The sequence below is a fragment of the Centropristis striata genome, chromosome 9 (genome assembly GCF_030273125.1).
Source record: "Centropristis striata isolate RG_2023a ecotype Rhode Island chromosome 9, C.striata_1.0, whole genome shotgun sequence".
NCBI classification, from domain to species: Eukaryota; Metazoa; Chordata; class Actinopteri; order Perciformes; family Serranidae; genus Centropristis; species Centropristis striata.
Genome location: NC_081525.1, coordinates 14,131,514 through 14,154,250, shown reverse-complemented (window position 1 = coordinate 14,154,250; position 22,737 = coordinate 14,131,514). Strand labels below are relative to the sequence as shown.

General features: G+C 39.9%; 1 protein-coding gene across 1 annotated transcript in view; it reads left to right on the top strand.

Annotated features, from left to right (window-relative positions):
* The first annotated feature begins 1,087 nt into the window (after window positions 1-1,087).
* The window catches only part of LOC131977351 (pre-B-cell leukemia transcription factor 1-like), an 82,890-nt gene continuing 61,240 nt past the window's right edge, over window positions 1,088-22,737 (top strand). Inside the window, exons 1-2 of the mRNA XM_059340605.1 lie at window positions 1,088-1,546; window positions 2,326-2,399. Of these exons, the coding sequence (XP_059196588.1) occupies window positions 1,359-1,546; window positions 2,326-2,399 (262 nt within the window). The 5' untranslated portion in view covers window positions 1,088-1,358. The remainder of the gene's footprint in view (window positions 1,547-2,325; window positions 2,400-22,737) is intronic.

The following is a 22,737-nucleotide window of genomic DNA, read 5'->3' as shown; positions in this document are numbered from 1 at the left end:
TGTGTGTCACACATGTACACATCCAGGCTGATGATTTGCACAGCACTGTTCATACTTTAGTTCCACATTGGAGCTTTTTTTTTATTATTTGCCCCTCCTCCTCCACCTCCTCCTCTCTTCCCTCTGAATGGCTCTCAGTGGCAGTGAGGCAGCACTGGGCCTGAAGGGCACTTTTCAGCCTGGCCAGACACACTCGGGCCTTGCTGCTTGGCTGCGCAACATGGGTCACCGCCTTACATTAGGAGGACCCTGCCAAAGTCAGCCAAGCGGAGCCCTGCAACATACCTGAAAATGAATGTCGATGCTCCTCTGCCTACTGCAACAAAACAAGCATGTCTGATTGTGAGATTCTGTTATGTGATGTCAAAAAATGAAATATTAATATCACAAAGGTTGCTTTTACACAAGGTGTCTCATCAGTGGATGGATTTTTTTTTCCAGCCATAAATCTTCAATCACATTATCTTTCTAATGATTATAACAAATGAAAGGGCTGGCCAACAGTTTTGATGAGTGTACCTTATATCTTGGCACAGGCGGGAAATGAAATGGTGTCCTGTGGAGCCCGTGGGTGCTCTCGCTGAGGTCAGAAGGGGAGACTAAAGCAGACCTTCTGTGTCAGCCACTGTTATTTATTTGGAGTTCAGGCTCTATTCATCACCCTGTTGCCACTCCGTACCGTCTCCCCCTGCTTGGAAGGCAGCAGCCACATCTCCCAGCTTCTCCTCTGCACCCCACCTTTACAGTCCAATGATCGACGTTTCATGAGAGGCACCTCAAGGTGGGGCTAAATGGTCTTATATTCCCAATCATGTCGCGTAGGCGGAGTCTGACTCTCATGCTCTTTGCTATGCTGCTGCCTGCCCAGCCTGTACTGTATATGACAAAAGCAAAGGGGGATGGAGTGAGTGAAATAAATCCACACTTCTTATTTCTCACAGCCACTTTTTTTTTGACAGCAAGAGGGGGTTTTGGATCACTGCGCCACATTAAAAAGAAAACGTGTCCTAGTTCATGTTAGTAGTAGAAATCAGCAGCCTATCTCTTTTTACGCACAGCCTACTCCAGTGAAGGCAACAGCAGCTCAGATCAGATTTCACATTCAGCTCCGACCAGCTGAGAGAGACAGCCAGAGAGAGCAGGAGGGCTCGTATCTCCGCTTTCCCCTCCGATACCCCCGCCAGAAAAAAAAGAAGCCCCTGCGAGGAAGGAACCGGGTGCGCGGCGCGTAAAAAAAACAAACCAAAACACCACCGGGATTTTTTTCCACCCTCCTTTTTTTTTCTTTTATGTATTTTTGCAGGATTTCAGCAGCTCGAGCGCCACAGAGAATTAGATAGAGAGAAGAAGAAGAAGAGATGGACGAGCAGACGAGGTTGATGCACTCTCACACGGGGGTAGGCATGGCAGGGCACCCCGGCCTGCCGCAGCATATGCAGGAAGGCACCGGAGGAACGGACGGCGACGGAAGAAAACAGGACATTGGAGACATTTTACAGCAAATTATGACCATCACGGATCAAAGTCTGGACGAAGCCCAAGCCAGGTAACGATCTGCTCATCTCGCACTGCCAGGAAAAGGAGGCGGCAAAGTCGATTTAAAAAAAAATAATAAGAAAAATAAGAAAAATTGTATTTAAAATTGTAAATTTACAATACAGCGCAGCAGAGATGGCACTATAAATGTAAAGGCTGTGCACAGTCGTGTGCAAAAGCCGACAAAACAACGATGGCATGCCTGCAAAACACTAGTTGGCTTCACATAGAAATAAGTCGCTCCTGAAATAAAAGTGTGTGAATGTCACTGTGACATGCCAACGTGTCGCACACGGAGAGTATTTTTAAAGCACTTTAAATCGTAATACAGTCAATGTGCAGCGAGAGCAAAAATTAAAAAAATATTATTTTTAAATTAAAATAAAAAGTGACTTACAGCGCGGCGAAGAAATGTAGTATAACTTGCTTACTTTTGATACATAATTCAAGATCCACTTTAAATCCACTAAAGCTGAAAAAGTGAAAAAATACAGTTTTAAAAAATAAATAAATTAATATATGAATTATATAATTTTATAATCAGGACAGGATGCAGCTAAGTAAAATATTAGAGCAGTTTTTTTGTATTTAGGTAAATGGATTAAAGGTTGTGCACATGTGTACATACAGGTGTTAAATCAAACTTGTGAGATTATTATAATTGTGCCTGTTATTGTGCATTTATCTAAAAATAGAAATGATAGTAGGCAACCTGAATAATTTAAAGGTTGTTTTAGATGTAATATAATGTTTCTGTGGTTTGATCATGGAGCCACTTTTCTGTTGCAGGAAACACGCTCTGAACTGTCACAGAATGAAGCCAGCTCTTTTCAATGTCTTGTGTGAAATCAAAGAAAAAACAGGTACGTTAATATTCATTCTGCACTAAACACTGCACTGTTGGTGTCTCTATAATGTGAAATACTCTCCTTATCCAGGTTAAATGAAAACACTACTGCACACAGTCATTTTCACTAATGGAGCATGTTGCAAAAAAAAAAAAAAATGCAAGGCACCAGCTCTGTGTGGGCTATTTTATCATCAAAGGGTAATTTGCTATTCAGCCTCACATTCACATAGGAGAACCTGATGTTGGATATTCAGTCACAACACAATTCACCATATAAATTTCACTGACATGTAAGACATGTGTTTCCTCCTGTAGCTATAAAGTCTACGCGTTTTAACTATTTCACAATAGGAACTGTGGACAATTACCTCGAGCAGTCCTTATCAATTATGGTGTCAAAATATGAATGAGGTTTTTTGATGCTATTGTGGAATAATAGAGAGTATTGAGCAAAATTGTCACAAGCACGTTGATGTCTCCCCTTGTGAGTTAACTGTCAAGTCTGGTGAATACGTCTCTTTCTATTCTGTATTGTGTCTCTCTATTAAAGCGGTTGTGAGAGAGCATGTCAGCAGAATAATTGCTAGGAGAGAAATAACGTAACATAGGAGGCGTAAGTCATGTTTCCAAATCATTTTCCCCGTGACATTTTTGAAATTGGCACAGATAGAATTCAGTGCACTTCAGACTGATAGCGTTCATCTCATCTTTTATTTTTTCCATGTGCTGTAGGACTCTTCAAAACTTACACTGCTGAGCAAAAGCATGCCGCTTTTACTCTGCGTGTTTCACACTCATTAGTGCATGAAATCAGGTGGAATGGATGGAGGATGAAGAAGATATTGTTTTCATTGTCTCCGAAGTTGCACTTGCTCATACTTGACCTTTGTGGCGGCGGCGTCTGCCGCTGTTTATACTGTTTCTGGTGTGTGATCCCACCCTCGCCTGGTGCTTTCATGGCTGTTTTCATTGAAGTTCACCTCGCAGCCTAACCCCCCCCAACCCCCCCAAACCCCGGCAGTTTATCTTGAATCGGCCACTCGCCTCAGGAGAGAGCAGGGGGGGCCTTTTGAAGCCTGCTGGCTCGTTCCTCTTTTTTGTTGTCTTGGTAGGTTTTTTTGGAGGGGGAGTGACACAGTTATGCATAGTGTTTTACTCCCTGGCGCTTCTAGGAGTTCATCCAAAGTTCGGCTCTGCTGAGAGTACAAAGTAACTTGGACCTCTTCCTGCCTGCACATCCATTCTTCTCTCTTTCAGCTGGCAACCTATAAATACAAGGTGCAGCTTACGGAGCTTTACACAGGAGATCTGCTGCTTGTCTTGTTTGTGTAGACTCTCATTTTATCCACTTAGCTTTGTTCTAAGTTTTCCTGAGAAACACTCATTACGGTTTAAACTGCTTCTCTTATTCTGGTCGAATTTTAAGTTTGTTACTTTAAATTTACACAACTCAAAGCTTCACAAACCAAAAAGCCTTCTATTAGGTTTATTTGCTTTCGTGGTGCTTTTCTTGTTGCTATTGTGTAAAAATCCTCAAGTGTTAGTGCTTGAAACACTATTTAACCTTCGTCAGTCTCAACACCTCGGCAGTGCTGTCTGCTTTACTGACTGTGTGAATGAGTGTTAAAAAGATCCATTTCCACATGCTGATAACATTTTATTTGCACAGAGAAAGAAGGAATAAAAGTAATTATGAATATTTTTTATTTACTCTGGCTTCAGTAGGTCGACTTGTCAAATTTAGAACAGGGGCGTAATAATTAATAAATGATACGTTGCATAATATTTTACCCTGCTGGTGAACCGTCAGTGTTGTGAAGTTCAAGTCCGCTCACCAAACAGTCCTGATTTGCACATCGTCAGTATTATTTTGCTGTAAACACACCAGTTCAGAATGAACTGTGTTATCTAAAATGTTTAAAAATGTCGCAACTTGTTGCTCCCTCTAGTGGTTCGACTATTTAAGTGTAGACGAACATTTTTTTCCATTTTTGATCAATCCGCTGATTATTTTCTGCATTAATCAATTAATCGTTTAGTCTATGAAGTATCAGGGGGAAAAAAACAGAAAATGTCCGCCCCAGTTTCTCAAAGTCCATTTCTTTAAATATCTTGTTTTGAACTAAAATATTTGAGAGGCTGGAAAAAAAAAAGCTTTTTCTGCAATTTTTGCATGAAAAATTACTTTAATGATTAATTAATCATCAAAACAGTTATTTTAGATCATTTTTGTGTCATGTGACATATAAATTAGTCGTATAATCACTGTAGCGCTGCAGCATTAAAGTGACAAGCTTTCAAGCTTTAAAATATGATTTCCACCCAATAAATTACTAATTATATTCTACTTTTTACTTCCCTTTATACATTTATAGAAATTAAATTAAAGCTGTGATGGTAACTGGCCATTTTACCTTTATAAAGTTGTCAAGTTGGAAATATTATGGTATTTGTAGTTTTGAAGTTGTCTCTATACAGAAGGCTGAAGAGTCTTTACCATGTGGGTCATTTTAATACAGAATATTCCTTTTCTGATTTACTAGAAAATATACTATAATTGCCAATAGTAGGATAGAAGATTTTGACACTATCGCCCAGCCCTATTTTTTATCTCATTATAAAGTTTGATATTTTCACTTAAATTGTTATGTTCTGAAGTATTTAATTCACACAGAAGTATACAAAAAGAGTAATTACCATGTGGTTATGTCAATACAGAATATGTATTTATTGATTGATTTACCAGAAAATATACTATAATTGCCAATAGTGGGATAGAAGATTTTTTACACTATCGCCCAGCCCTATTTTATCTCATGATAAAGTTGAGAGAATACATTTTATTTCATTATTTCAGTGTTTTAGTGATGAAACTGACCTGAGGAAACAACCCTCTCTGTCTCTTCCCTTGTGTGCCAGCGGCCGAACTTTCTAACTTCCACCTTTAAATACTTCAGAGTGCATGTAAAGCAGCCGAGTCCAGCAGCTGGAGCTGCAGTTGAGCCGCTGTAAGTTCTTTGTCCCGAGCAGCGTGTGAGTGCAGAGACACTGCTGCTGTTTGCTTGTGTGTATTTTCCAACGCTGGCTGTCCCCGGAGCAGCTGACAGCACCTGCAGGACACAATGCCAGTGTTGATCTAGGGCCTGAACTTGTGACCTACTCTGTGTATTTTTACTGGGGCTGAAGTGAGGGATGGCCAACAGAAATATTGTGCAGTATAAACAAGCACAATGGTGCAGCAACACCCGAGAGGAAAGGACAAGGAAGGAACACTTTATTTAAACCAGTGCCTCCGATTTTTTTTTTTTTTTTTTTTACTGCTTCATCTTCACCCAGTTTCATTCCAGGCATATTTGGGTTGTCTTTTTTACTTCAAAGGAATACTGTTCTGACTCCGTGCATGATTGTGTGTGTGTGTGTGTGTGTGTGTGTGTGTGGCATTCCTAAGAAGAGCCGGAGCGTAAAATATATAAGGTATATTAATTATTGTACCCGATGTGTCCAACATGTGGAGCAAAAATGTAAAAACAGCAGCACCGAGGTTCTCACAGAGACTTTCCAATAATATATCCAAACAGTTTTACTCTTCTGCTATTGGCTCATGAAACCTTATCCTTCCACTAACTGAATGTAAGTGAACAGGTGGGATATGAAACAGCACGACACAACCTAGTCAGAGTTTTCACTTTTCGATATGTAATCTATCTATCTGTGCAGATATACAGATATATTTCTCACCGTTTTCTCTTCAGCATCAGTTTTTATGATGGATGAAAAGGCCTCTTTAGATAAGCAAATGCTTGACAAACTGATTTGGAAAATGAGCCGCCTTGACCTCTGTAAACACTTCACTAACATCATAAATCTCTGGCAGTGTCAAACAAAACCACTCCTTGACTGAGCTGCTCAGTAAATGTGCTGCTCTGACTTGCTGTTTAATTTTTTTCCTCTCAACCTCGACAAAAGGCCAGCTTCTTGTGGCCCGTGTTTGTATAGTGTAAGGTTTCAAGCCTAGGGGATCCTCCATTTATAAAAATGACTAGCCGAGTGATGTAATGTTATTTTTTGAAGGGTGAAAATAGGGTGTTTTACAGAGGGCAGCCGAGGAGTGTTTGACAGGATGAAATGAGCCAGAGGTCTGATTATGGAAGGTGCATGGAAGCCTACACTACATTGACTTGTCAGTCCATTCACATACTTGGCATCTGCCTATTTGTATTACAGCGTCTGAACGCAGCTCAGCCCTACATGTCACTGTGTAAACACTTCCAGGCAGCCTTCATGGCGCTCTACCTGAGCGTAGCACAGCGTAGGGTTGTCACCATACTAAAATTCTCAAGTACTCAGTTGTCTTTGTCTCTATGTCTTTACTGATTTACCAGAAAATATACTATAATTGCCAATCGTGGGATAGAAGATTTTTGACACTATCGCCCAGCCCTATTTTATCCCTATTGTTATCATAAAGTTTGATATTTTCACTTAAATTGTTATGTTCTTAAGTATTTCATTCACACAGAAGTATACTGTAAGAGTCTTTACCATGTGGTTATGTGAATACAGAGAATTTATTTATTGATTTAACAGAAAATATACTCTAAATTGCCAATAATGACATTTTGACACTATCGCCCAGCCCTATTTTTATCTCATTATAAAGTTTGATATTTTCACTTAAATTGTTATGTTCTTAAGTATTTAATTCACACAGGAGTATACTGTAAGAATATTTACCATGTGGTTATGTGAATACAGAGTATTGATTTATTGATTTACTGATTTACCAGAAAATATACTCTAAATTGCCAATAATGAGATTTTGACCATATCGCCCAGCCCTATTTCATCTCATTATAAAGTGAATATCTGTTTTGGGCTGGTAGTCTGTTTCCAATTCTGGGATTCAGATGTTTTTTTGCTTTGGTTTTCTAGATGTAGGTTAATTGTTGTACTATGTTTATATGGGTGATGTTTTGAATATTCACTCTTGATTCCTACCGAAGCCTTGACACCATCCCATCAGTCAGATACAGAGATATTATACACATTATACAGAGATCTTATAGTCCAAATATACACTCTGGAGTCCAGTGATTGCCTGATATGCTTCTTAGGAAAAATAATGATGTGACTTGCTTTTGTTTAGGCACAAAAACCACTTGGTTAGTGTTAGAGAAAGATCTTTTATTTGGACTGTTGAGTCCGTTGGTCCAATGGGACGTCTGGCACAGCACCATTAGGGACCGATCCACAAAACTAGGGCTGCAATAAAAAATTTGTTTTGTTATTGATTGATCTGCCAGATATTTTCTCCGCTAATCAATGCATCGTTTAGTCTATTAGATATCATAAAACATTTAAATATGTCTGGTGCATTATCCTAAAGCCCACATAAAATGTCTTGTTTGTCCAACGATCCAATTATGTTTTTGCTTTTAAGATGACATATCAATCAATAACAATATTAATTATACATTTTCAGTCTATCAACTAATTAAGTCATATTTTGTGTCTTTTTTTAAATAATTTTGTGTCTTTTTTGGTAATTCTGTGTATTTTTTTTGTCATTTTGTGTCTTTTTTGGTCATTTTGGCTCTTTTTTTGGTCATTTTGGCTCTTTTTTTGTAATTTTGTGTGAGAAAAAACAACACATTTGTGATTGACATTCACATTTTGTCGACCAAGCGATTGATGATCCAAAAACTTACAAACAACTTAAATAATATTAAGAATAAGAATAAAAAGGGCAGCAACAACTATTATTGTCCTTACCCGTTCATTTATTGTGTAATGTTAAGACAAAGGGGAATTCATTTTGGCGGGTTCATCTTGAACTGGCGCTACTATCAAAGAGTGAGCGTGCGTTTTGAGGTTTCCTGACTGGCTGTAGGTGTAAACCAGCAGGTAGTAAAAGTGTACGTTGGCTCACGCGGCGATGTAGATGTGTGCTGTGATAGCGAGCGTTGTGTCACGGGGGCTGCGCCTCCCCTCTCCCGCCCGTCTCTCGGCGGACAGAGAGACGACTCTGATACGTGCATCTTTTGTCTCCCTCTCATCCTTCCTCCTCCATGCTGATACAGCAGCATTCAGGGGGAGAGAAATGCCAAGCTCGCCGCCACAGCTGTTTCCCCAATCTCTCTGCTTAATCATCCACCGAGAGAGAGAGAAAGAGAGAGGAAGATCTGAAGTCTAATTCTGCTCCGAGGATGTAGACAACTGGGGAGAAATGTGTTTTGATTAACCAGCAGAAGGCATGTATGACTTTTTACTGATGCAGAATCATAATCACAGAATCATCAGTGAGTGACAGCATTGTAAATGGTGTGTTAATACCATTACAGTATGGAACAATGTGCTTACATTATACATTATGCAAATTGTCACTCGCCTAATTGATACATGTTAATCATATTAAGGAGCTTAATTATAGGAATCTTACTGTGCTGCCATTTGTTAATTAACACTGACATCACATGTACAAGGAAAGTGATCTATTTTTTTTTTCTCTAACTATGATAGCCTCCTCTCATTCTCCACCACTTTATTGTTTTTATATTTTTAACTGGTATATTTTCAGAATTTTTTCCTCAAATGATGAATGATTTTTCCCCCTTCTTGGCTGAAGTCCACTGGAATGTATAAAAAAAATTACATTTAGCTCCGAGCAGCCCTGCCAGTGTGGAGATTACAGAGCGAAGGCAAGATCCAAGTCGACTCGTAAAAGAGCGCGGGCCTCAATCTTCTTACCTGAATGTCGACTCGTGTGCTCAGCTCGTTGCTTAAATATCACCGTTCTGCCATTTCCCCTTGTTCGAGGCTCTCTTTGCAATCTCAGTCCCTGCAGGTTTGCTCTGCCGTTCTTCACACAGGCCTTTTCTTAATATGTTACCAATTTAATCAAGTCTGCAAATTTGTTATGCACGTTAAATTGAACATGCAATGGCACATTTGGATGTGGTTGCCATACCAACCCCCCCAGGAGTTCATTTTCCATAATGTAGTGTTTGGAATCTCATTTCCTCCACTTTCCCCCGCTGCTACTTGCAGACGCCACCTCCAGGCTTCCACTGTACGTTCACTATGAAAAGAGGCTCGGCTGCCACGGCTTTCAAACACTGGAGGGAGGGAGAAAGAAAGGAGAGAGGGAGAGAGAGGCCTCTCTCCACGTAGTGGAAATGACACAAATTAATATACACTACTTAAACCAGACCAAGATTAATGGTTCCCTTTCGCTGCAGCTTAGTCCCACTGTCAGTTGCCGGGTGCTCGTTGGACAAAATCAACACTAATCAACATTTATTCCACTTTTGCCCTGGGCTCTCAGGAGTCTGGCAGGACTGCGTGCCCCCCCCCCCCTCCTCCTCTTCTTCCCTCCCAGCAATCCACCCCTCCCTTCGTCCGTCTCGCTACGCTTTTCACCTCTCATCCAGCTCCTCCATACATCACCCTCCTCACACCGCTCGGCTCCTCAGAGGAGAGTGCGCCCCCTCCTATCAGGCCACATTAGAGTCATGATAGATTTTCTCTTTTCATTTGCATCTGATATTTAACACAGCAAAGCAGTTGCTCTGTCACTTTACAGTACAAGTATGTGTGTGTGTGTGTGTGTGTGTGTGTGTGTGTGGGTATGGATGTTTTGTTCGTGTGTGTTTTTGAAACAGTGGTTCCAGCCTGTAATCTTATCTGCACTCAGTCTCCACTGCATTATGAGAAACAGGATATGCATTCACTTCTGTGAGTTTGTCAGGTAGTGTATTTATACAACACTTCATTTTCTGGAAAGTAGCATTTTAAAATACCCACTACTGGGAAGACCAAGGTTGCACCAGAAGACAAAGTTATCACATGAGTATCTAGAGCAGGGGTCGAAAAAGTCAAATTACCTGGGGGCCGCTGGAAGCAGTATCAAAACGACCAAAAAAAGACACAAAATTACAAAAAAAAGTCACAAAATGACCACAAAAAAAAGACACAAAATGACCAAAAAAAGTCACAAAATGACCAAAAAAGACACAAAATTATTAGAAAAAGACACAAAATTACCAAAAAAAGACAAAAAAAATACTAAAAAGGACACTAAATTATTAGAAAATGACACAAAATTAGAAAACAGACACAAAATTACCAAAAAAAAAAAGGTACATAATTATTAAAAAGAGACACAAATTACCAAAAAAAGACACAAAATTACATTACATAACAGCTGCCTTTCTTTTTGTAAACGTCGTCATAGAAACAAGTGAAACAAAACTCCAGCTTGCGCAATAAAGGGACCTTCCACACACAACACGGTAAAGTGGCATTCATATAAAACTCACATTAAACTTTCATATCAAGGTGGGGGCCACAAAATATCGTCACGAGGGCGGCGAGTTTGAGACCCATGTTCTAGAGCAACACCAAAATATCCTGATATCGGCCCATCGTAAATATATCGGTATCTAATGGTGTGTTTGTTAACAGATATGCACCGATATTCTAAAAGTATGCAATGTTCACTCTTGGTGTGTCGTAAATGTTCTTTTGATATTTGTGACTGGCAGTGGTGGGATCCACAGGTCTGCTGACTCCCTCCTCACAGAGAAACAGAAACATCCCTTGGAGGCTCCTAATAGGCCGCCATTAACAACTGCTGTGATAAAAACACACTCAACAAGCATGCCGTAAATGTCTATTTCCTAAATCTACTCTATACTATTCGTATAGCTCAAGAAAAACAACTGCATTTGGTGCTTTTTGTCATATATTCTTATTTACAATTTTGTGCCGATGTCCAAACAAGTATGGAAGCCCTGAGGGCAAGTGAGAAAAAAAATGTCTGTTCCATTTAGTCTGATCTAAATAGTTTTCTCTCTAGTGTGATAAAGAACAGGTGATGACGTTTTTGCCAGGAAAATCCTTCTAAGTTGAAAAAAAGAAAAAATTTTACTAATTTTCATCTGCAAAAACATGTAAAAAAAAGAAAAAAAAAAGGAAGATGCTGGTGATTTTTCTCTGTCAAGATAATCTTTCAGTTTAACTTTAACTTGTCAGAAATTAAAAATCATCTGGAAGAAAACATGAATACTTTTAGTCGAATTGAGAACATGGGGTTGTGGTGCACTTCAGCCCCTTGTGGCCAAAATGAGTACTACAACAACAAAGGCTTAAAAAATGTTCCAGACAATAAAATAAATCAATAAAACATCACCTGCCAAAACATAACCTGTTTTCACAGATGGAAAAAGTAACTTATAAAAACCTTTTCCGCCTGTTTTTAAGTCATAAACACAGGAGGGAAAACTTTCCAGCTTTTTTTTTTTTTTTTAATGGAAAAAGCATGATTTTATATGTATCCATTCCTTTCTGATAGTAAGAAAATGATGAATGAAAATGAGTTTCAAGGACTCTACTATTTACTTTCAGTTTTGCATTCATCCAGCTATTGTTCTACCCTCTTATTACGGGAGCTAGATGTGCTGGATCTATTCCCAGCATGCATTGGGCAGAAGCCAGGGAAACACCCTGAACTGGCGAACAGTCCATCACAGCAGCTCAGATTTTATTAAGGTCCAGTAATCAGAGGTGGATTCCCTCCTGCAGCAGCCACACATTTAGAGATTGCATGTTGCAGATGAAACTGTGCAAACAGCTGATGCCTCTTTCCCTACTTTGCCAAGATATTCAGCGCAGTGTTGTCCATCTTGTAGCATTGCACGGCCAGAGGCATTGTCATGGCACCAACTGGCCTCATTGAAGTGACACCGAGTGCTTTGTGAGCTTTGTGTCTCAGGTGCCAACCTGCGCTTCCCAAAATAAACTGTCATGCAATGTGGCAGGACAGAAAAATGTAGGAGCATGTTGGGGCCCCGCGCCCCCCTGAAAGGAAACAAATGTTCCATAGCAGAAATGTATTGTGGGTTTGGACGCCTTCCCAGCGCAGACACCAGCGACATGGTGGGGAACTTAAAGCGTGCAGTGTGATCGTCTGCAGCATCAGCAGGGGTCACAGCGGGTGGGATCACAGACGCAAAAACTTAGAGCTTCTCTTTCATTTATTTTTTAAGTGATTTTATTTCACTGTGGACCTGTTAGAGTTTGACAGCTCTTTGTTATTCGCAGACATCCTCCTCCAGAAATAGCTTATGCTTACTGTAGTTAGCTCCTCTTCCTGTTTTATAAATGGTCTGTCATTTTCTCTCTGCGGTGCAACATTACACCAGGAGAGTTAACGGAGGATGTGCACTTGGTTGAAGTCACTCTCAGGCTGATGTCAGGAGGTCAGAGAGGGTGAGCATGTGGAAAGTCGTACCTGGTCTCACAGGAATCCGTGAAATAGCCACGGATTCGCTTAACTCAAAATCCGTGGAATAGCCACGGAATCACTTAAATTTCCATGAAACTGACACGGATTTCGCTACAATGCAAGTTAATGACAGTCATATTTTTCCTATTGGTTTGTTCCAAGTCACGTGACTTTCAAGGTCCAGGCAGTCAGAACAAAAAACATGGCGGACAGTTCTCTCATTTTTAGTGAAAAAATTAATATTTTGACTTAGTTTCTGCATAAAAATGGATTTTGATCAAATTTCTAGCGAGAAATATATGTTTTATTTTCTAAATATTCACTCAGTGAATGTACTTAATCACTTTTTTATGTTGGAATAGCTACGGGATATGACTGTCATTAACTTGCATTGTAGCGAAATCCATGTCAGTTTCACTGACATTTGAGTGATTCCGTGGCTATTTCACGAATTCCTGTGAGACCATGTTGGGAAAGTCACATGCAGAGACGCCTTGGCGACCTCCAAACTGTAACCAGTGGCCGTGTCTGCCCTGCTGGATTTGGCGATTTGGCCCTGAGCGTGTGATTCCTGTTAGATCTCAGCGTGGCCTGTGTGTTCCGGAGCTGCCATGACATTTTTATGACTAGTGGACTGAAGTAAAGGTGGGAGTCACAAAGGCTTGAAATGGAAGTTCAGCCCTCACCTCCATAATGAGGAACCAGTAGCTAATCATGCAGACAAAGGGAAGGATTCTGCAGCCTGACAGCAAGAGGTATAATGATGTTTCACTAAACACGGACTGCAGAGCTGGAGAGGTTGTGATTGGAACAGTGTTAGACTCTGCGTTGTCTAGGAGGGGTGAAATGGGTCCATTATGACTTTTCTACGGGGTCGCTGCTCCATCCAAGTGAGGAAATGTAGCAATACTGTTGAAAAATCATGCTGAAAGAATAACTAGTTTCATTTTTTATTGCACTATGCAAATGAGAATTTTAAGGAAAGTATAAAATCCAGCCTATCCTCTTAAATCTGTGTGAAAATGAATATGACTTTAGAGCTTCAAATGACGTGAAATGCATATGCCAAATCCAGTTTTGCCTACATATGATACGCCAATCCTTCCCCATGTTTAAGCTTGGAGTTAGTGGCGCTCTATATCGGCCAAAGTTATTATGAATGAAGCCGAAGCTGAGTATAAAGCATAAAAGTTGCGTGTGTAAGTGGGTCAAACAAACCCAGGACTTTCACACAAAACAACGTTGTTTGTGTCCCATGAGAAAACAAAAGTAAACGATGTGATTCAAACATCAATTTACTTTCATATGTTTCATATGTGTGTTTCGGTATCGGCCGATACCCACAGCACAAGTATCGGAATCGGTATCAGGAAGAAAAAAATGGTATCGGAACATCTCAAGAATATATAGTGGTTGCACTTGCAGATTAGCAAGAGGTCTGTGCTCTCTGAGAGCCCTTCTGGTTGTAAAATGTTGTGTTTTTGTTCAGACAAGATGAGCCATTCAAAAGCCTCACCATAGCGATGGGTACTATTTTCTGACAATTTACACACTAAACGATTATGAATCAATCAAAAATAATAATTGGGAGTTTAATTGATAGTCAAAGTAATCATTAGTTGGCGTTCTAAAAGCCAGCTGGCCAGCCTGTCACCGCTCTCCCTGCTGATAAATTCACATCGCTCCTGCCTCCGCTGTAAAGAGATTGTGTTGATAAGTTAATATTCCGACAACAGAGATGAGATAAAGAGGTTTTAGGAGTTTGGAGGATAGCGTAACCTTGATAAAACGCTCATCTCAGTGACATTGATTTTCACCATCCATCTTCATCTGATATGAAGTATGCAAATGGTGGCATCGGCTGGGAGTGGAGTACAGTGCTGTTAAATGGGCCATTTCAAATGTTCTTTGTACTATGCTGACTTCCAAAAAATTCACTGTCAGCCAGCTCGGCTCATGCTGAAGTCTTTTTGGAGACACTTTTCCACCTTTATCCTATACCTTCTCCCATTTATTCCACTCTTCTCCCTTTTTTCTCCCCCTCCCCATCTCTTCGCCTCCTCCTCCTCTGCTTGCATGCCATACAAATTAGGTATATACTGTCAGTGTCAGACTGGCTACTCATGAAATATTAACAGCTTGTAGAGAATTTTACATTGCTACATTTCTCTTCATTTTTAACTATGTCAGCACAGGCTGTGGAACATTTATTTGTGTGAGTTCAGGCAGGCTATTACCCTACCAGCTTTTTTTTTTTTGCACGTTTCAGATATCCATCACCCCTCTTTCCACATGCATGTAGTCTATCTCACCTCCAATCTCCTGCCTCTGCAAATGGAAGCGAAACAATATTCCAGTGTGTTTATTTGTAACTACCTCATCCTGCTGCATGATCTCCGGGTACAATATCCTGAATGTAACAAGGTGTTTATTGCCTTATGAAAGTGGTGATTATCCCTTTACGAGTAAGATAAGACCAAATACGTTGCATTAAACAACATATGGATAGTTGTTAAAACGGCTGCATGGAAGGTAAAACCTGAACTGACTGTGATAAACAATGAGTCCAATTAGAAGTTGCCTCTCAACATAAATGTGTGTCTTAAAGACATAATTTTTTTCTCTCATTTGTTTTTAAGATGGTTTATTTTGCATCTCTTTTAACCACTGGTCTATATTCAGCTCAGTGGGCAGGGGTGGCCTCTCTCTTTCTGCCTTTTTGTTGGATGGCCCCTATAAATATGGAGCTGTCAATCATCTGCAGGCATCCTGACTCCTGAGAGGCAGCATCAGTTCCCAGTGAGGGACTGGAACAATGACTTTTGTTGTGCATTTCTGTTGAGCATTCTGTGGACAGTGTGTTACCCTTTAATTAAATTCATCCTTTCGTTCTGAATGAAGCCGAGGGGAGGCGCACAGATGGTTGTCCAAATAATTGAAACGATCAAATATAGTGATGCAGAGAGAGGTCATTTAGAGAGGCCTGTGATTTGGGTTAAATGGTTTTAAAGGATAGTTTCAGTTCATTATAACTTGAGTCTTATTTTCCTGGTTTTGTACTTCATTAGCTCCAACAAGGAGGTTATGTTTTGGTTTTGGTTTGCTTTTTGTTTGCAGATTTACAAAAAAAGAAAGGACATTTTGTGGAAGGGTGTAACATAAGCAAAAGAAATACCCATTAAATTATTGGAGTGGATCTAAATGGCAGGGCAAATACACTAATTATTTTTCACGAGATAAAGATTGGCTTTGGCAGAGGGTCTTTTTTGGCATTTGGGGGTTTTTTTTAAATAATTTTGTGTCTTTTTAAAATAATTTTGCGTCCTTTTTTGGTCGTTTTGTGTCTTTTTTTGTCATTTTGTGTCTTTTTTAATAATTTTGTGTCTTTTTGGTAATTCTTTGTCTTCTTTTGGTCATGTTGTTTCATTTTTAAGTAATTTAGGGTTTTTTTGGTCATTTTGTGTCTTTTTTTGGTCATTTTGTGTCTTTTTCTGTCATTTTGTGTATTATTTTTAGTCATTTTGTGTCTTTTTTTGGTCATTCCTGCCTCCAACGGCCCCCAGGTAATTTGAGTTTGAGACCCCTGGTCAAATTGACATCCCTATCTTGAGGTTGTTATCAGCTGCACTAGTGCTAGATGGCTGGACTGCTTAGCAATAGCGAGTGTCTTAGTAAAACTGTATATTCTAAAAAAGACATTTTTGGGCGACCAAAATGTTACAGTTAACTGTCATGAACTGAAAACACACTGTGACAACACTGTAGCCTGGCAGTCATTAGGTAGCCGTAAAGAATGCCCTGTTTCATTGTCTATTTGACTTTAAATGGGACCATATTTTACTCATGCTGTATTAAAGAAGTCTTGAAACTAGCGATTGAGACCATAAACTCATTATGGTAACATTTACTGATGTAATAAATCAAGTGAGAAGTAGGGTCATTTTCTCATAGACTTCTTTACAGTCTGACTTCTTATTTGCAACCGTCTTAGAAAGAATGTAGGTTTAAGGTAATTCCAAATTAGCTTCACTTTTCAGACTGGAGGTTGACAAAATTATGACAAAAATCTATTTAGTCTCACAGTATATTAGGGATGTCCCAATCAGGTTTTCTTGCCCCCGAGTCCAAGTCCGAGTCATTTGATTTTGAGTATCTGCCGATTCCAAGTCCCGATCCGATACTTCTATAATACATTAAAAAAATGAAGAAGAGCAAAGAAACAGATCCAGGATGTGCCTTTTTTATTTTATCATTTAACACACATTCTTTGAGCTCTTCTTTGAGGTAGCTTGAACAATCAAGTAATAATTACAAATAAAAAATTTCACCTTCCCAGTTTACATACCTCACAGTTTGCAATCGATTGTTATTTTCGTTCACTTTAATATACTTCCAGACTGCAGACATACTCACGAGTCGGTTTAAACTGCTGGCATGTTGTTGGTTTTCTTGTTCTTCTTCTTCTTCTTCTTCTTCTTGTAATGGCGGCGGCACCTACTTTATGGTGCATTAGCGCCACCTAGGTTGGAGTGTGTGAACTTCTGCTTCGCTTATTGACATGCAGCCTGAAATAAAATGATATCATGCTGAATATACATATATCTGATCCCTGATCGGGACATAATGTCCGATTCCGATCGAGTCTGAAACCACGTGATCGGGACATCCCTACAGTGTATATTATGATATCACCGAACACTACCCTGAGTGTGTTCTGTAACACAAGGCAGAGACGCAGGTGTGAAATATTTCTTCTGTGATTGTTTTGTAGCTGTAAAAAATAAATGGAGGGAAATGAGTTGATGAGGTGTATCCTCCTCTCTTATCACATGTAGCTGCGACATGCTCTCCTCTTGACTAATGATGATGTGTGGCACAGGTAGCTGTCAGCAAGGCATGATTAATTAAAAGGGAAACTAGGCCAATTAGTCATATTGTTCTAACTGTGGTCAGTGAGCAAGTGGAGTTGCCTCCACCGTACCTAGACATCCATAACGTGTTGGCTTCTGCAGCTATTTGTGAGAAGTCTCATCAGCTCCGGGGGAGTTTTTATCAGCTTCTCTCTCAGCTCCGACTGTCTCAACACAGACCTGATAACAATTAGGCGGCATCTGCTTTGGAACGGGGCTTAGAAATATGAGCGTGCCAAGCGAGGTTGACATAATGAACAGATCGAGCGCGCTTCTCTCTCTGTTGAGTTTGAAGTCTTAGAGAAGCACGGAGGCTTTTGCCACTAACGTACAGTTAAAGCTGCATTTGATTTTCTGTTTGTGTTTTGGAGGTCTGTAGAACCTGATAATGTAATAAATTCCCGATAATGTAATAACCCCGATAATGTAATAAAAATCTGCACTTGAGTCCATTGAAAATGTAATAAAAGCTGATAATGTAATAACTTCCCGATAGTGTAATAAAGTGCATTTCCCAATAATGTAATACACTTATTACCAAAAATGTCATAAAGTATAACATTAATGGGAGGTTATTACATTATCAGGTTAGCCTTCATTTCGCAAGTCCTGATAATGTAATAATTCCCCAATATTGTAATAATTTAACAGCAGACCACCCATTACTTGAGTTCTAGCTCTCTAGCGCCACCAACTGGTCAAAGTTGAATGTTTATTAACTTTTGACCCGTTCATCCGTTTTTCACAAACGAGGTATCCATGACACACGAATGCATTCAACAGCTTCTTGAAATCTAAACGTGCTTGGTGTTATACTTTATTACGTTATTAAACTTAAAAAAGTGTATTACATTATTGGGGAAAGCACCTTATTACATTATCAGGAAGTTATTACATTATCGGGTTTTATTACATTTTCAATGGACTCAAGTGCAGATTTTTATTACATTATCGGGGTTATTACAGTATCGGGAATTTATTACATTATCAGGTTCTACAAGGTCCAACCATGCAACAGTGATTAGCGTTGTCGAGAAGCCAGTGGCTCACAGTGTTGCTTTCAGTGCACGCTGCCTGAGGCTTCTCAGCTGCCAGCTGTGGGTCTCACTGCAGGCCCAGTGGAAGAGCAGAAGTCTTGTTTGTGTTGGACTGCAGTGTTGCTCCCAGCGTGCAGCCTGGCCCTTGTCAGCGGCCCTGTCATATCTGTCTCGGGCCCGTCCCGACAGCCAACCCGGACTCCCGCGTCACAAAGGCGGGCTCGTCCTAGGAGAGACAGGTGTCAGCAACCCGCCGCCCCTCCTCCTCGCGCCCGTCCAGGCAGATGCCTGCTGCGACGGAGCCACATATTTGAAGCTGAGCAACTCAGAAAGAAGGGTCATCTCTGCCACCCATTCACAGTCGCCACATCGCAAGAGACCCGAGCTCCATCAGCGTGTGAGAGCGCTCATGTCAGATATGGAGCACCCACCAGAGGAGACTGTCCCAGTCCAAGAGCATTACAGACTGGGGCTGCGTCCTGACTGACTGACACACTGACTGACAGCTTTATTGTGTCCTTTGAGGAACGGGGATGAAAGGCTCTCATGAAGAGGCCTCACAAACACAGACCATACTCAGCCGTGCTCGGGAAGAATTACTTGTTCCTTTGTATGCATTGTTGTTTCTTTGTATAGAGTCCACGTCTTTTAGCTGACAACACTCTTTTTCTAATTGTACAAAAGCAGCCATGGAGGAGTCTGACATGTTGTATTCTGACTACAAAGCTTCAGCCCCAAGGACTCGGGAATCAGGAATTTCACGAGGAATTCTTATTAGCTTATCTTATTCGAGATCAAAGCAGTGTAATGATAGTGCAGTTGATGTTTTCCATATGGAGGGGACACCAGCGCTGAGGCAAGCTACAGTTTTAGCAACCATATGTATGGATTCACTGAGAAAATACAACTAAACATGTGTTGTTGCGTAGACGTGTCTTTATTGAGCAACTGCACTGCTAATAAATCATTACTAATCTCAGTTACAAATATATTGCATTTACCAAAGCTGCTTTATCTAAACCTTTTTTTTATGAGCATTTGCAACTTTTGCTGAAACTACTACTATAGGATCACTGTTATAGGTGTATAAAGTGAAACATGGACACAAGAAAAGTATAGAAACAAGTGAATTTCCCATGTCTTTTTTTATTATAAAGCAGGTCCACATGCTATACGAAAACTGTAAAAAAAAATATCAAAATGTTCAATCCATGAAGAAATACACACAGCCCATATTCAGAAACTACCTTTAAGGGGACTTCAGTAAGGTTATGATTTCACAACTATACTATAAAAAGTGCCACTACAGTGCTCTTTCAGTCATTCCCCAGCTGCAATGATGTTGCAGAGACCAAGAGAGCACAGATGTTGACTAGGTTTTTTCAGGAGGGACAGCAAAACGGAGCGTTTCAGACAGAGGGTAAATCCGGGTATATTCAGACATGCAGAGTGAGCAAAATAATGTATTTTTTTTAACATTAAAGCATGTAAACATGTTTTAGCAAAAACCTGAAACACAAGTCTGAACCTGAAAATTAGCATAATATGTCCCCTTTAAGTTAGGGACCTGAACTGCTAGTTAGCAACATTAGCAATCGTAAACTAATGGTCATACTCGGCTAAGTAATGTAGTTGCAGCAAATCCCCACAATGTGTTTTGTTCAGCACAAGTCTGTTATAGTGCTCATTAATTTAATTTTGTGTTGGTGTTTCTACTTTTTAAAAGTCTTTTAATATAAAGCAGCAGTAGAGAGAATGTTTTTAGCTAGCATTAGCAGTAATGTAGGCTGACATAGCAAATACAGCTCAGATATGACTGTATGGAAAGCATAAGAGAGGCTGATTTCTGTTAGACAAATGTATACAAAACTACAAAAAAAACACAGATTAATTTCCAAGTTTTGAAAAAAAGTAGCTAGCTGCACCAAGCTATGTTTCGGGAAGCATTTAAAATGATGGGTTTCTAGTAGCTAGCATAGTCACTTCGCTTCACTACTCTTCAAAACCATAAATGGCTTTTGGATTTTTCAAATTCAAGTCATTTTAATTTTACAACTCCACTTTTGAACTGACATATACTTAAAGAGAGACAAAGAGAAAGAAAGGCCAACAGACACATGCTAAAGCTCCGTCATTTATGGAGTAAATTTGCCAATGTTTCGCTCCCGCTCTACCTGCCAGTTCATGACATTTTTATTTTTATTCAAAGAAAAAAACATGAAATAGTGAAAGCCAAATGACTAATGTACCCTCTTCTATCTCTCTCTCTCTCTCTCTTGTCCCTGTGTCTTCATACTCTGTGGCTAGCATCCCTATTTTCTCCCTGCATGTTATTTTTGTAGTCATCTAAATTGATCCACGGTGAAGCCAGACAAAGATTGCTGTATATTTAATGTCTTTCAGCAGCCACATTAAGAGTGCAGTATGAATGGGAGGGGTTGTGTGGTGGGTGGGTGGGTGGGGGGGGGTGCTGTGACATTAATAATTTAATTGCAGTCGTGTATCTGAATGCTGCAGGAGCGCCATGTGATGGATATTTTTAATGATATGAAGAGTGAAGCCCGGAAAGATCAATGCACACACACACATGTATACCCAGCCACACACACACACACACACACACAATGGTTGTCAATGTGAATCTAAGGGCCTAGTGAGGATGATTGTGCTCCCACACTAATATTGTTTTGGTCCATAAGCCGTCTGGTGTGATCTTACAGGCTGAAGGTCTCCGGCCCAAATGACTCTGTCCCCTTTGCTGGTGCTGTCAGAACTGACAGTCCTCATGTTTATTTCATTTTGCGTCTGGGCTGTCTCGTTTCCCTATCCTCCAATGTCATTAACGCTCGGAGCCAGGACCCTGCAGTGGCGCGCCTAATGAATTCCTCTGCGGCTCCTCACTCCCCACCTAGTTACCCCAGCTCAAGGTGTCAAATTAAAACAGCCTGGGAAAAGAGAGAGGAAGCCGCTCTTGTTTGTGTATGTTTGTTTCATTGCATTGTACGTCCCACTGTTGCATTATTTAGTTTGTTTGGGGCAGCAATTTGTTTTAAGTGGTTAGGACTGAGAGAGAAAGAGAGAGTGTTGCTTTTGTGTCCCGGACCTTCAAGAACAAAATGAGCCAAATGAACTTTTAATCTTTCAATTAGAAAATGAGTCAACAACAACAACAAAAAGCATCTCTCTGCTGTAGAAATGAGTTTGATCCGTCTCCGTCTCTGATGTCAACATGCAGCTTTAACCTTCCCTTTGGTTTGTGATTATCATGCGTCACTTGATGAGGAATTGTTGCGTTTAACATTTGGGATCTCCGCGATAATTTGGGGAATGAAATCAGCAGCAGTGAGGATGCCTGGGTGACTGCTAATTGTGCTTATTTAGTTGTCATTGTGAGAAGCGTAACGAGGCCAGACGTGTTATTGAGCTGTGAGGCTGCAGTGGGGAAGCAGATTTCTCACATTTACCCCACATTGATGGAGCCTTTGTGACGAGCAGTTATGTTTCTGGGAAATGGGCAGAGTTTTTATGTTGAAGCATTTATAGCAAGCACGCTTTTGTTTGAATAGCAGTTAGAAGCCACTTGATTTATCAGTCAGCCGATAATGGCCTATCACAGACATATTGGTATTAGAGATGAACGGTATAAACCAGGGGTCTCAAACTTGCGGCCCGCAGGCCAATTATGGCCCTCGTGACGATATTTTGTGGCCCCCACCTTGATATGAAAGTTTAAGTTTTGAGTTTTATATGAATGGCACCGTGTTGTGTGTGGAAGGTCCCTTTAATTACTTTTTTTGGGTAATTTTGTGTCTTTTTTAATAATTTTGTGTCTTTTTAAAATAATTTTGTGTATTTTTTTAGTAATTTTTTGGTCATTTTGTATAATTTTTTGGTCATTTTGTGTCTTTCTGGGTCATTTTGTGTCTTTTTTAAAATAATTTTGTGCCTTTTTTGGTAATTCTGTGTATTTTTTTTGTCATTTTGTGTCTTTTTTTGTCATTTTGTAATGTGTACAATATTGTATTTTTTTTTTGTCTTATTTTTATCCTCTCTCCTGGAATTATCATTATTAGTATTATTGTTACTCATGCATGCTCCTTTTAAAAAAAATACATTATT